At 38.6% G+C, this 14,978-nt stretch overlaps 1 protein-coding gene across 3 annotated transcripts in view; it reads left to right on the forward strand.

Annotated features, from left to right (window-relative positions):
* The window catches only part of SNX25 (sorting nexin 25), an 83,343-nt gene that overhangs the window by 29,471 nt on the left and 38,894 nt on the right, over positions 1-14,978 (forward strand). For all 3 annotated transcript variants that reach the window (XM_041427882.1, XM_041427881.1, XM_041427883.1), the window contains exons 4-6: positions 4,528-4,700; positions 5,557-5,743; positions 11,451-11,521. In XM_041427882.1, coding sequence (XP_041283816.1) covers positions 4,528-4,700; positions 5,557-5,743; positions 11,451-11,521 — 431 coding nt within the window. The remainder of the gene's footprint in view (positions 1-4,527; positions 4,701-5,556; positions 5,744-11,450; positions 11,522-14,978) is intronic.

The raw sequence follows: 14,978 nt of genomic DNA on the forward strand, positions 1-14,978 counted from the left end.
GTATATTCTTGGGAAAAAAAGATTTCCATGAGGTTGCTGTATTGGGAAACCTGGAATTCCAGGTGATAGTCTGGTCTTATGAAATGGCCATAGGTCCTGCATTCCTGAGAAATGAGGTATTGTTGTTAAAAAGGTGTTGCTATTGGCTCTGAGTTGCTTACTTACAGTATGGGAAGGAAATTATACTTCTATAACCCAGGTAATGTTTTAACTGCTTATCTTCAGGAATACTGCAGCAAATCTGGGTCTTCTGCTTTCCTTTATAAAGTGCTGGATGAGCTGTAGGCTCGCAGCAGTAAGGGGTAAAGTCTTAACACTGGTGACACTCAGTGGGATACACAGGCAGTAAATGCACAAAGCGACCTCTGAGCAGAGGATAGTTACAGTAGGTGTCAGTTTGTTCCCTAAGAAAAGTACAGCTTGGAATGACCTGGTACAAAGGAATTCACTTTGGCAGGTCCTATGTATTGATTTATATTTGTACTCTGCTGCTTAATCTTCCAGTGCTTTGAGGTGCAGCTGAAGGAAATCCCTTTGCTTTCTGGCACTATATAAAAGTATTGGATAGTGTTAAAAATTCAGAGAAGGCTCTTCATGAAATTACAGAAAAGGAATTTGGGTGGGGTTAATGCTGCCTTTGTAGCTCATGGGGGAGAGAAGATGGGTATGATCTGTAAGAATGCTGTATAGAGCATATGTTCTGTCTACTGTTTTAAAAAAGTCACCTGCATCTTGACAGATGACTGTTGTCACTCTTACTTTAGTCGTAATTGTTCAAGAAGACACAAATGAATTAAGTTGCCACTTGCTGTTACTCGAATATTGTCTAAAGGAGATTAATTGAGCCTGGTTTACAGAGCTTGTGTCATGCCTGTTTTGGAACTGTTTTCTAGAATGACACATTTATATTAGTTCACTGCACGCAGTTGTGCTCAGAATTTATGGCTAATTGACTGGGCTTTTAAAGCTCTGTCTAAAAATATCTGCGCACAGTTTTAGTTCAGTTTTCTGTGATTACTAAAGGACTGTTTGTTTGGAAAATCCAACCACACAGTGCTAGTAATACATGTTCAGAATTAGATAGGAAAAGAAATAATGTCTATGTTACTATTTGGGTTATTTAATAGTGCTTAATAGCTTTATTGACACTGGAGAGATGTAGCAGCACTCTCCTTTGTGTACATGTATGTGGATTGCACTTATATTTCTGCTTTTCCTGTTGGTCTCTGCAAAATAAACAGTGCCACATTCTCACAGAATTGAGAATATGCCTGATGAGGACATCTTAGCTCTTGCTCTAAGGTAGTAAACAGACATGGTTTGGTAGCTGAGCATTGGTGTTAATGCTTCTGTGATTGCTCACTGCTCTCTTTTTAAATGTGTATCAGTGAAGGGGAAGCCTGGGTTAAAAGGGCAGCTGTTTACTGGCCAGGCTTTTAGTTGACACACAGTATTTCCCTGCAAGCTCATCATTGGTAATATTGAGACTAATAGAACTGTAATGCTTCCTGTATACATGCACAGGAGGATATAAACCAGTATGTTTTGTCTTGTCAGATTTATCGCTGTCATATTGATTTATTATGTAGCTGTTCAGCTTCCCCCCAAGCTTCCTCTCCTGCTTTCAGTCTTCCTTTTATTTCTCTTGCCCAACAGTGATGAATATTGCAGGATTTGTTGACAGAACTGTTCAGCATTGACAGGCAAGACCTGTTTAGAGTTGAATTTCCTGAAGACTTTGTCTATTTTCATAAATATCTTCCCTTTTGCTTTTTAGATCACATGTAGATATAGTTTGGCTAGGAAAACCTGTTCTAGAGAGTCATATCTTCTTAGATAATGGAGACAACTCCAGGAAAAAATGAAGATATTCTAGAGCAGCCTATAAAGTGGAGTGTAGGCAGCTCTGCTCCCCCCTTGCATTTCTGTGGGCAGGAATACATTAGACAAATTAGAAGGGTAAGAACCAAATATTTGCCTGTGTGCTTGTTTATTCTGTTCCATTTTCCATTTGTGTTCCCCTGCCTGTGTGTCAGAAAAATCCTGGCATAGGTCCAGCTCAGCAAAGCTGTATGTGTTGGCTCTTGACTGGGAATAAATTGTTGCAGTAGGGAGACAGAGTTCTTTTGCATGGGTGGTACTATAGGTGCAGTTAATGCTGCAGTGTGTTTGCAGTCCTGAACAGACTGGCATTCCTCAGGAGACTTGTAGATAGATATTGAAGACAAAGAAGGCTAATTGCACTTCAGTTAAATTTTCTGTGCATTATGACTCTGTTTTATGCTTTGTAAGTGCTATGAAAGTATATCTTGATCTAATCACTATGCAAGATGTCCCAGAAATAAGGGGTCCAAAATAGATGGGGTTTGTTCACAGGCCAAAAAGCAGTCACCATTTGCATTTAGTTCTAACTCTGTATCATGGCTGTTAATACACAGGAATCATTTCTAGTGATAATTCTTGTACTTGGCACTGGTGAGGCTGTGTCTTGACGGTGAGGCTGGGTTTAGTTTTGGGTCCTTCACTGCAAGAAATGTGTGGAAGTGCTGGAGCATGTCCAGAGGAGGGCAGCAAAGCTGGAGAAGGGTCTAGAGGACCAGCCTTATGAGGAGTGGCTGAGGGAGCTGGGGTGTTTAGTCTGCACAGGAGGAGGCTCTTACTGCTTATTGCTCTCTACTGAGAGAACTGCCTGAAAGTAGGTTGTAGCCACCTGGGGGTCTGTGTCCTTTCTCAGCTAACAAGCAACAGGATAAGAGGAAATGGCCTCAAGCTGTGCCAGGGGAGGTTTACATTATTAGCAAAAATTTCTTCACTGAAAAGATGGTCAGGCATTGAAACAGGCTGTCCAGGGAAGTGATAAAATTACTGTCCTGGGAAGTGTTCAAAATACATGTAGATGTGACACTTAAAGACATGGTTTAATGGTGGACTTCTTGATCTAGAAGGGCTTTTTCAGCCTTAATTATTCTATGTTCCCTGTGAGTCATCCTGTTTGCCAGCATTTTGTGTATGCCTCTGGCTGTGTTTCCAGGTGGCAGACTTAGGGTGCACCAACCTGTCTGGAAGACTTTACTTCCACAATAAGAGGTGACTGTAGGTAAATGACCCAGACTTTCTGTCAGTAATCTGCCTAAGACTTGTCTGGGTTTGGATAAATAATGAGCGCCTTTAAGGGAGAGTATGACAGGGGATATTTGATGTGGCGTAGGGGAGGCTTGACGATATGTCTGGAGTAGGAAAGAAGAGTAGAAATGCACTGAGGAAAATAGCTATGTATTCAGCTGCCACTGAGAAAAGATCCTACCAGAACAAGATAAACAGCTTTCTGAGCTCAGTCAGCTGCACCACCTGGACTGGTTGATAATGAAGATTACACATCATCTTCATAAACCACTACTCCTCAGAAAAGAGTATTTATATCCAAGGTGTTCCAAGGGACATGTTTTGGAATTTGACATACCTATAACAATCGAAACACCTTTCATGACCTGTGTTTGCAAACAAAGCATTTGATTTGTGATGGAGTTAAAGGCGTTAGTCAAATCAAACCCAAATGTCATCTTTACATTTGTTTTTATGAAAATTAATTGTAAAACTAATTTTAGTCTCCTTAAGACAAATTATTGTATTACTAGAACAAAATCAGAATTATGTTACTATTCCAATATATTTTCATCCTCCTGAACTGACTAGAAAAAATTAGTTATTATACAATACTGCCTGTTGCTATTGACTGTGTATAGTGGTGTCTAACTGAAAACATTTGGTTTGACTGTGTACAGTTCTTGGTCACTTTTTCCACAAACAGAGGCAATGGGCTTAGAGCAGCTCTGTGAGTAGCAGTTAGTTGAGTAGGACAGCAACCTAACCTAACCAGGTTGGCAGCCTCCAGCTCTGGGAAGAAAGCAGATGTTGTGGAAGATAGGAACAGGGACTGGTATGAGACATGACAGATACAAGCCTTTGTAGCACCTTAGAGCCTTCTACTGATAACCAGTCTTGGCTGCCTTTGTAAATTACTGTGGTGCCTCTCAGGTCACACTTTGTCTGGAGCCACTGGCTTGGTCACCTTGTTGTTAAAATGGATTGGAGCACATCAGGCATGCGGCCATTAAAGAACTGCTAGGATACCTTGTCTCTGGTTCTACAGCTGTTTTTGTATAAAGAAAAGGTACAGCTGTGACCTGCACTAAGGAGTTCAGTCAAACATGTTCTGAAAAGTCCAGAAAACCATTGGCACCTGCAAGGAGATGAACTAGATAGTATTGGGCACAGAATCAAGGTGAGGGAGATTTGCTCCCTGTTTCTTTCAGATTGTCATCCAAAAACTTGTTTGTGAGGAGTCTGCAAACAACACAGTGTGCATCATGGGCTTACTCACCCAGCAGCATGTTGCTGTGCATGTTCAGCACAGCACCCACCCAGTGCTCATGCTGCAGCATTTTATCAATTAACGACTGATGATCATAGGTGACTTCTGGTACAAGTTCTATGTAAGGTCTCTCCTCTTTATTATTCTCTCTCTAGGCAGGAAGATCCACCGAAACCTTTTTTGCTGCACTCATGCTTGAGGAGCTCTGATGAAGAAGTAAGATTTCTGCAAAAATGTTCTCAAGTTCTGGTGTATTGTCTCCTACCCTCAAAGGATGTCCAGTCTGTCAGCTTGCGCATAGTCCTTGCAGAAATACTTGCAACAAAAGGTAGATCAAAGATAAGAGATGATTGATTAACCATTTGTACATGTAAAATAGTAGCAATTACAAAGTTTATCAGGTATAAGTCTTGATGCTCTGCTTTTACATTCTGAAATTTAATTTCTGTGATAGCCAGTAAGACACTGTATTCACAAAATCAAGCATAAACTTACTTAATTTTCATGATCCAATGCCAGGCTGTTCATCACATTTCAGGATGAAACACAATTTGTCTTTTCTCATTCTGTTTTTTTCATAGAGGAATACTTTTGCAGCTTTACTTGGCATTATTTATAGTGATTGTATGAATATTTCTGGCCTTTTATATTACATTCAAATGAATAAACTCAACCTTAAATCTGTGGATCCTATAACTGAATCATTATATTTAATTCATTATTTTACACTTTGATTTATGCAGTGTGTTTTTTAAATTGAGGGATTTCTATTTTGCTTTTATCAGCTACAGTTTATAAAAACAGTATGCATTTTTTATGTTACTGTCAAATTCAGAAATTACGAAGTCCCAAGTATATTATGCAATTCAGTTTACTTTCATTTCTACTGGCTATAATGTCATAGCCTTCAGATCATGCAGCATAAAGAATGAAAATACGTGGAATTTTCCAAATAGAGCTCAGCTTTGTCAGTGTACATCAGTTTCTGTAATAGAATAACCAGTTTTATCAAGAAAGTATATGCAATTTCAAATGTCCTGTGTAGTCCAGAAGACTGGTGTTGGATTTTTTGAGGTTTATAAACGTGGATATTTATTTTTGTCTTTTATCTGCAGTTTTCATTTGCAAGACAGCAGTTATTCTTCAACATAAGGATTTTGTTTTAAAATATTTTTTCTCTTCAGTACTGAAACCAGTGGTGGAACTGCTGAGTGATCCAGATTACATTAACCGAATGCTACTCAGCCAGCTGGAGTACAGAGAACAGATGAATGAGCATCAGAAGAAAGACTACACATATGCTCCTTCTTATGAGGAGTTCATCAAGCTCATTAACAGCAGCTCCGATGTTGAGTTCCTGAAACAACTGAGGTATTTAACATTTCACTGTAGCTCATTCAAAACTAAGCATGCTTCTTTTCCAGCCCATTACTAAGATTTGAATGAATTGTGATTTTTCTTTTTAAATTTCATTTTAGATTTCTTTTTGTTTGGTGAAGCAGAGATTGCAAGGATGATAAGCTGCAACATTTGTTAGATCTCTAATGTAATCAGCATTTTAGCTTAGTGGCAGAAAGTGCATAAAAAGTCTGCCTAGTAGTATACTGGAGATGATTGTACTGTTGAAAGGGATAAATGCTTGAAATGGATGAAAGGCATACTGAGCTCTGTGGAGTTAGATGAAATATGTTGAATTTCCATTAGTGTGGATGGTTTTCTCCTCATTACCTTTATGAATTATGACTGGCCATGGTGGTCTGGTGATGTGAGCTATAGTGATCTTAGGGACACTGAGCATTCAGAACAGCTTGCTGTGATTCTGTGGCGTGGAAAGAAGTTTGAGTTTCAGCACATTATACCACTGGATGAGAGATTTTCCTGGACTATTGCAGGGAGGTGTTTCCCAATTGCATCCTTCTTAACTGTGTTAATGAACTCTACAGAGCTCGTTAAAAACCAAAAAAACATCACTGAGCTCCTACATATCACGAGTTTGTTTGATGTTTGTTTGCCTGTTTTCTAATGCAAATAGCACCTGCTCACTTTCATACTAATTCCACTCCCCGTGTCATCTCTTTCTCCTTATATCTCTCTTCTTAATATGAGATATTGCCCACATCTTAAGCCTGCTTGCCCAAGAACCAGTTGTTTATGCTTGCCTTATCTTTACAGCTGTTTCTCCTCTGATTTCTGCTTTATGTGAAACGATAAGGAACAGCTGACTAGGAAGTGGGGAACAAAGATAACTGCTGTTATAGAACCTCCCTGGATGTCCTTGAGTTGGTTTTGTTGAGCAGAGCAAAGCTTTGGAGGACCCCTGAAACCATTTCTGGAGTCTTTGTCCTAAGCTCTTACCACCAGCCAGAACTGGCAGTTTTTCCTCTTCCCAACTCCCCTCTGTTGCTGCTGCAGGCCAGCTTTTTCTCTTCTCAAATAGCTGTAGATATATCTGAAATACACATGCATATTGATTACATTTGGTGAATTCTGTGTCATCTCTTGTGACCCTGAATGTCTGTTAGGTTTGGCCTGATCAGGCCAAGAGATTGCTTGTTGTGATGGAGTGTGCGGGCTGTGCAAATAACGTCATCCTTTCTCTTGTTCTTCTCTTTGATTCTGAAACCACTTGCATTTCTGGGATAGGAAAATACATTTAGGTGATGGTGAAATGATTCTGTTGCTTGGCTACTTATTGTTCACCTGCTGTAAAATTTGCTCTTTACTCTAGGACAGTGTGCCTTTCCTGAGAGCAGAAATTAGTCTATATTAGACTCTGCCTAAAACCTAATTGATGTATTTATTAGCATAATCACACTAATGGATCTGTTTGTTTCAAAAGAAACCCAACTCTTATGTTGTTGTTGTTGTTCAAGCACATTAATGCTCAGTGTGTTCTCTTTTTAGCTGATAGGTCACTTTAAATTGCGTTCTCTAATACCAGAGAGCAGATCTGCTTTATGAAATAATGTGGTTTTGGCTGCACCTAGGTTTTTCCTTTCTAGTCCATGAAGTCCAACTTCCAACTGCTGTAATCTTGAAATGTGTTCCTCTACACCCTACGAAATATCGGTCAGTCTAACCTGATCAGGATTTTAATAGAAAATGTCTGAGAAAATTGATCTTTTTTTTTAAAGAGAAATAGTATTTGATTTTGGAGGCAGTGTTCTTTCTTCCTCTGGGATAGTGGTTAAAGAGCATTCCCTGTGGGAGGAGGCATTCCCATTCTCTCTATCCTCCAGCACTGTGGGAGCACCCAGAGAGAGATGGGCCAACCTGCAGTCATCTCAAATTTGTGTAGTCTATCTGGCAAAGCTTTCATGGTTAACCAGTGAAACCTTGCAGATTTGCATTAACAAACCCAACAGCGGTCCCTATATGGACTGGAAAACAAACAAAACCAGGTGGTACTTAGCTGTAATTCACAACAGTGAACCACAGGGCAGATCTGTAAAGAAAGAGTTAAATAGGAAGAAACAAATAATCTGTTGTGCACTTACCCCTGAGAAGCACAGTAAGAGTCTGTTGGATTGATGGGAGTGGGGCAAATGCTTCCCGTTCTCTTCCAACAAATAAATTACTGGCAAGTTTTACTTAAACAGAGTTTTCCAGTTAGATGCTATTCTGGGTAATTACGTTCATCAAGAATTCCTGGTTTTATTTGGAAATAATTTTTCAGTGTCTGTTCTAAGCCAGTGCATGGCATTCATGATCTCTAAGCCTCCTCCTGTTGCTTACAATGTTGCCACGTAACATCTTGGTAAAGAACACCTACAGGCAGTGGCAATTTTCACTGTAGGCTTAACTTTGAGGGAAGTTTGTCCTAAGGCACTACAGCTGCTGGGAACTCATTATTTTGTATTAAACATTCCATTCATGCTTATCTTTGCAGATTATCTGTTTAATAAAATAAAGATAATAAAATACCTTGCTAAGTTCAAGAGGCTGTGGGACGCTGATAAACATTTCCTCAGACTCCTGACTGACGACAGCCAAGGAGGCAGGGACTCCTGGGTGCTCCTTGATGTATGCATGTGACAGTACAGGAGGGAGGGCTGATAAGGCATCCTTCCAGACTGATTTCATTAGCAGAATTTTGCTAGGCTTTCTTGCGGGTATAGCCAGATATTCATGGTGGGGAAGGCAGGGAAAACCTCTGGCTGGTTCAGTGGAAACCTGTGGGTGAAAGGTGTGTGTTGCTCTCACCCAGGAAGTCAGAAAAGAGAGGGGGAGGCTCTGTGGGTCTCCTTGTAAGCAAGTGTAAAGCTCTCTGCTATGCAAATAGCTCTCCCTGGAAGGGTAATGATGGTGCTAGGATTTTCTAAATCTTGTTTCTCTTCTAGCTTAGAAGCACTACCTTAAGAAGAAATATTGTATTGATTTTCTGCATGGCTTTTATGGATTTTATTTTTGGAATGCATTTGAATGATGCAGTAACTAATTAATATTAATTTTGGAGAACTTTAGGATTCATAGTTTGTTTGTATCTATAGTGAGCCTCTAACATTTAGTCACTTAATCTCTTGGAACATAGCTGTTGTTTTTGTGGAAATATCCCATGAATTTTTGTAGGGAAATCAGGGGAGCTGATATTTTGATAAAAAGGAATTTGCTGATTTCTGGGGAGCTATTTTGAGGTTTTTTGTTTGTTTTCCTATTGTACTTTTACCATCTGAAAGGTTGAATGTACTGGGGGGAATGGGGTGAGAGAAACAAACCAGCAAAGCTTTCACAGAAGGGACCATTGTATGGTTATACACTAATGTCCTTCGAACACTCTCTTTCTAAAGTTTCATTTCTTTGATGTTTGTCATGAAGGGAGGCAGACTTTTATTCCTGTATTACCAACCACAAAGAGTGTTGTCCCTGTCTTTCAAGAAGAAATAGTTAAACAGTGAAATTTCACCTTCATTTCCCCGCAAACTGAAGTTAGCATGGATTAATTGGAATTCTGCTACAAAGAAGGAAGAAAAGATGAGTTCTTTCACATCAGATGTGAAACATGTACCTTCTCTGTCAGGAGAAGAATAAAGATAAAAGACCCGCTGGGTTAAAAACATAGTTGAGAACAAAAAATAATAAGGAAATAAGCTGGTGGATAGTTTTTATTCTGCTCTCAGGATCAGCATTGTATTTATTCTGATATTTATTGTTACAGAAGCAAAAAGTCACAACATAGCTCACTACTGACTCTGTATCATCTTTTCCCTAAGAAACGATAGAAGTGCGTGAATTGACAGAGGATAGGGAAGAAGTAATATGGATGTGAGGCTATGAGGGGTCCAGTTTATCAAGTACAGTCATTTCCTCAAAGTTAAATTATCACATCACATTTAAAATGTCCTTAGATGTTGAATCACCAGCACCACAGAATATCAGTCAGCTGGAATATTTGGAACAGAGTTACAGGGAGAAAAGGGTCATGGTGTGGCAGCGTAGCAAAGGGGTGTTTCTGAGATGCAGTGTTGTACAGCACTCCCATTGAATAGTTGCAGCAGGAGCCCAGTGCCTGGGAGGAACAGACTAAATAGCATCTTTGAGCATGTAACTCCAAGCATCTCCCATACTAAAGGAATACAAAGAACAGGAAAAGAGAGATGCTGTGTTAAGTATCGGTAATAAAAACACATGAAACTGCAAAAGTGGACAAATGGGAGGAAATCTGGAAGGAAAAAAAAATTGCAAAATAAGTGGGAACTACCTTCCATGTGCAGTTGGTTGTCTGTACCTTGTTTGATAAATTCATGATTTCAGTTAGCCTACACCACCTGAGTGAGGTGAATTGCAGTGCATTTACAGATCACATAATCAATGCATCAAAGGTCTAACTGAGCTGCCCTGAATAATTTGGGAAGTCTTTGAGTGGGGAATTAACTGTGGGACTTCCTATGCACCACACCACCACTCTTACTGTGGGGCTGTTCTTCCTCTGACGGACTGGGCAAGAACTCTGGTGGTGGGTGGAAACAATCAAAATACAGTAATGGCAAAAGGAAGTAGTGGTACAAAAATTACAGGTTTTCAAACAGGTTTTCAGGTTTCAATTTGATAATTGAAGAACTTGCTGTAGAAAAAAGTCTGTGAGTGTATGCTGTGTGTATGAAGCTGCTTATACAAAGAGCCAGAGACAATCAAAATCCTAAAAGAGGTATAGGAGGCAAGAGAAATGGGGGTAATAGAATGATGTTGGTGAAAAAAGTTTACATGAAAGAAGGGAAATAGATTTTAAGGATCACATATTCTTTCTTCAATGGAGAATAAGTCATCACAGAAATAGCAGCCTTTCTAGGAGGCTTCAACTTTCATCTAAGAGTTAACTTGATAGATAGCAAATATTCCAGTGAATTTGCTTTCTTACCAGTATTAATAGCTGTCCAAGTAAGTGCATTGAAAGGAATTTGAGTGTTATGACCAGAACTTTGACATTTATGAGACTTAACTGACAGTAATTTTCTTTGCTGAGTGCATGGTATTTCTTATTTACAAAATCAGTTTTACTTAAAGTTCAGTTTGCTAGCTGCATTAACTGTCTGCTATTGTCTAGTGTAGTTTTAGGTGATAAACATGTTTTAATTATTAGTGTAGTACTTTGAGATTTTACATATTTTAGTGTAATTTGTTTCTTCTGCAAATTTATATATGCTCCATTTGGAGTGGATTAGCTGGAGGAATCTTACAGCTGGCTCTTTTCTTTTAAACTGAACTACCATCCTGGTTTCCTATGAAAATTTATATTTAATGTTTAGAGTATGACTTTATATTGTGGCTTTATATTGTGTTGTGAATATTACCTGTCTGTGCAATGCCATCAGTTGAGAGAAGAGTACAGTGTTATTGTTAGTTGAATGTTTCCTTTTTGTTTCAAGATAATCTGTTTTCCCTGCTCCATGTGCACACTGCTCCTTAGGTTGCAGGTACACTGCAAAATTAATCTGTTTATAGATGAGGAGGAAGTAGAAGTATTTTGATTTTTATTAATTCTTAAGTGTGCTGTATGAAGAACACATTGTAAAAAATTAATACCATGTTTTTTTCTTCTCCTCCTTCTCTTCACCCTTATTCCCTACTGTTTTTAAATTAGGTATCAAATTGTAGTGGAAATAGTTCAGGCAACCACAATCAGCAATATTCCCCAAGTGAAGAGACAGAAAGGTAAGATGCCATGTTTAAGTCACATCTGTTGTTTTCATTTTGAAAAGCTGTTTGAACTTATGCCGTACATATGCAATCAGTGTGTGTGGGTTTTTTAGACACATTTTAGGAATGCTATGCCTTTAGTATTTTGGTTCTGTTTAATTTGTCTGAATCTTCCAGAAGCTCACATGGTATGATTATCCCCCACCTTATCTTCATCTAAGCTGATAGATCATGAAAAAGGTCATAACTATGATACATTTATTTTCAGAACTTGCTGCGACTGGGATTTCTGACAAATTCATATGCTGAGAATCATATTTCCACTTTCTTTTTCATACAATCTGTTCTTCAAAATCTCAGTCTGTTCTCTTTTTGAAACACAGAAGAAGGAATGATACAGCATAATTTGTCAGTCAGACTTTAGTTTGACTCTTCAATATTTTATGTCTTTGAGTTGCAATAAAGAGTCCTCTTGATTTTCTGCAATGATTTGGCCATGGCTGCCTTTTTAAAAGCAATGCATATTACAGTTGTACTTATATTTATTACATATACTACTTTTTATGGCTCTCAAAATATGTAAAACCTGAGGTATATCATCAGGAGATGATCTTAATGGCAAAATTACTGACTAAATAATTAGTCTAGGGAGGTATACTTCAGTTGTATCAATGCATAATAAAAAGGCAACAGATAGTAAAGTCAATTTCTTTATAAATAAACATAAAAGATTTTGAGGTTCTCATGTAATCCCTATCTCTCTCTAGGTTAAAAAATAATTTTCTAGTTCCATGTATCAGAAAGGAAAACTTTAAAAGGTATATTCAAGTGTAATGAAAAATGCAGAAACAGAAAATGAACAGTGGGGTGGGGAAATTTTTGGCAATCTGAAGAGCTTGAGGTCCATGCTCAAGTTTTGGAAAGTATAAGGCTGTCAACACCAACAATACTTTTTGTTTACACTCTAAAATAGAGCTAAATGTGCATTCCAGTAGGATATCACGCTTGTACCAAACCAAGGTAAAAGGAAAAGTAGGCATTGGTTTTTATTCTAGTGTACATTATAGAAATTGATATTAATATTTTTCAGATGAAAGATAATTGAATGGAAAGTCTGTTTCATAAAGTAATAAAATGAGAACAGGGAATTTAACTCTGAGAACATTAAGAAAAATCAAATCTTGCTAAGCCTGTATTTCCATTTGTGCTTCCATTGGTCCTGTTGAGGCAATAATTGATTTGGGGAATATTTTTATACGGTTTATGTTCCTACAATTAATTATTTATTAATTAATTCTTGATCTCACTTGACTTTATCTGTTTAAATATCTACTGTTCTAAATTATGAATAGAAGTTTTTTTTGAAGCTACAGTTGTCTGGTACTGCAGAACAGATACAAAAGTATAGAGCGGGTGGTATGTGGTAAAGTTGATTCTGCATTTTTATGGGCACTTGATTTCTTCCTGTACTAAAAAAAAAAAACCAAACAAACAAAACAAAAAAACAAACAAACAAAAAAAAACCTAACAAATTTCACTAGGTGGTGCATTGAAGTTTTTTATTATGATATGGGCTTTTATTTTCGGTGTATTCCTATAGTGACCTTATATATAATTTAAGGGTTGATTACCATTGCTGACTCTGTCAGCTATGGGGACTATTGGGGCTAACCCTTTTGTTTATTAAAGAGCCAGTGGTTATGCACATTGTCTGAAAAGGTGATGTTTTTGTTTGACACATATGAAACAGTGTGCCCAACAGAGGCATGCAAATACCATCTTTTTATAGTTCACACAAATTTAGGGCAGATTTTTAATTTCAGTTATTTCACTCAGTTTTCATCTACCAAAATTTTTCAGGCTCTACGTATGTACAATAAACTCTTAAGAGGACTATCAAAACTGTAGAGAGGTAAAATCTATTTCTGAAGACTGTTTTGTGCCTTATTTTTCCTAAAGGAGGTGGAGGCATTTTACCTAATGTGGTAATGTATCTAATATGATCCTGAATTTTAAAAAGAAAATATTAGAGGAAAAACTGTGGTACCCTTCTTAAAAAAAAACAAAACCCAACAAGAAACCCCAGCACAGCTCATTGCTAACATAAAGATAGTTGAAATCGTGTGGAAGATACTGCCGTGTTACTTAGCATCATGTTTTGATGTTTCCTTTTCTGGATGTTAAATCCAGGGGTAGCATTACAGTTTAATGGTCAATAACTAAATGTAAGCTTTATGCAAAATCAAAGTCTGTCTGCACAATCTCATTCTGTCTTTCTCTTTTTAATCTTCTCCCCCAGCATGTGGTGCATACCTGCAGTGTGAGTGTGCAGCTGGATGTGTATGACAGTTCCTTCTTTGCTGTTAAATGAGCTCCTGCCTTTTTTGTCAAGGGCACCTCTTAGCTTTGACCCCAACCTGGCGAGAAATAGTCTTACTGATAGCTATTTCCTTTTTCTTGTGGCAAAGTTGGGTCCTGAAAATGTAACTGCTTCTTTAGTGCCTGGGTGTTCAACTAGAGCAGCTGAACTCTGGCTGGCCAGCATTGTGTTGAGCCTGATGGCTGCTCTCAAAGTGTAAGAGTAGAGCAAGCGTAGATAGTACGTACGTGGATATAGAGTGGTTTGGGTTGGAAGGGACCTTTAAAAATCCTCTACTTCAACCCCTGTGCAATGGGCAGGTGCATCTTCAACTGGTCTGCCCAGAGTCCCATCCACCTGACCTTGAGTGTTTCCAGGGATGGGGCATCTACCACCTCTCTGGGCAGCCTGTTCCAGTGTTTTGTCACCCTCATTGTAAAAGACACTCCTTTTATGTAATCCAAATTGTCCCTCTTTCGGTGTAAAACCATTGCCCCTTTGTCCTATTGCAGCAAGCCCTGCTAAAAAATCCATCCCCATCTTTCTTACAGGACTCTTTTGTATGGGTGTCCCCAAAGCCTTTTCATCTCCGGGCTGAACAAGCCCAGCTCTCTCAACCTTTCTTCTTGGGAGAGGTGTTCCATCCCTCTGATCATCTTCATGGCTCTCCTCTGGACCTGCTCCAGCAGGTCCATGCCTTTCCTGTGCTGAGGTCCCCAGAACTGGATGCAGTACTCAGCTGGGGTTCCACATGAGAGTGGTCTCAGCTTCCATCACTTGGAAATATGGGAGCTCCCTGAGGCAGTGCTTTCAATACAAGAAGGTGTAAACAAAAACCTGAGGAGCAAGTTAGTGTAGCAGAAGTGGCCTGAACTGTGCGGTAGTGACTGCTTAGCCACTATTTGTACTTTTCTTAGCAAAAGAAGCGTTGTACAACCACATGACTAGCAATAAGTATTCCTGAGCAGGACTGTGGGCTTTTACTATTGGTTAAGGAGAAATAATTAAGTCTCTAAAACTGACCAAAAGTATTTCTTTTTTCTAAAAAGATTAGGTGTCTGTTATTAAAGGATGAATATCCTGAGAACCAGATTTCAGACTGATGACTTCTCA

Source organism: Onychostruthus taczanowskii, unplaced genomic scaffold (assembly GCF_017590055.1).
Source record: "Onychostruthus taczanowskii isolate IOZ18803 unplaced genomic scaffold, ASM1759005v1 scaffold12, whole genome shotgun sequence".
NCBI classification, from domain to species: Eukaryota; Metazoa; Chordata; class Aves; order Passeriformes; family Passeridae; genus Onychostruthus; species Onychostruthus taczanowskii.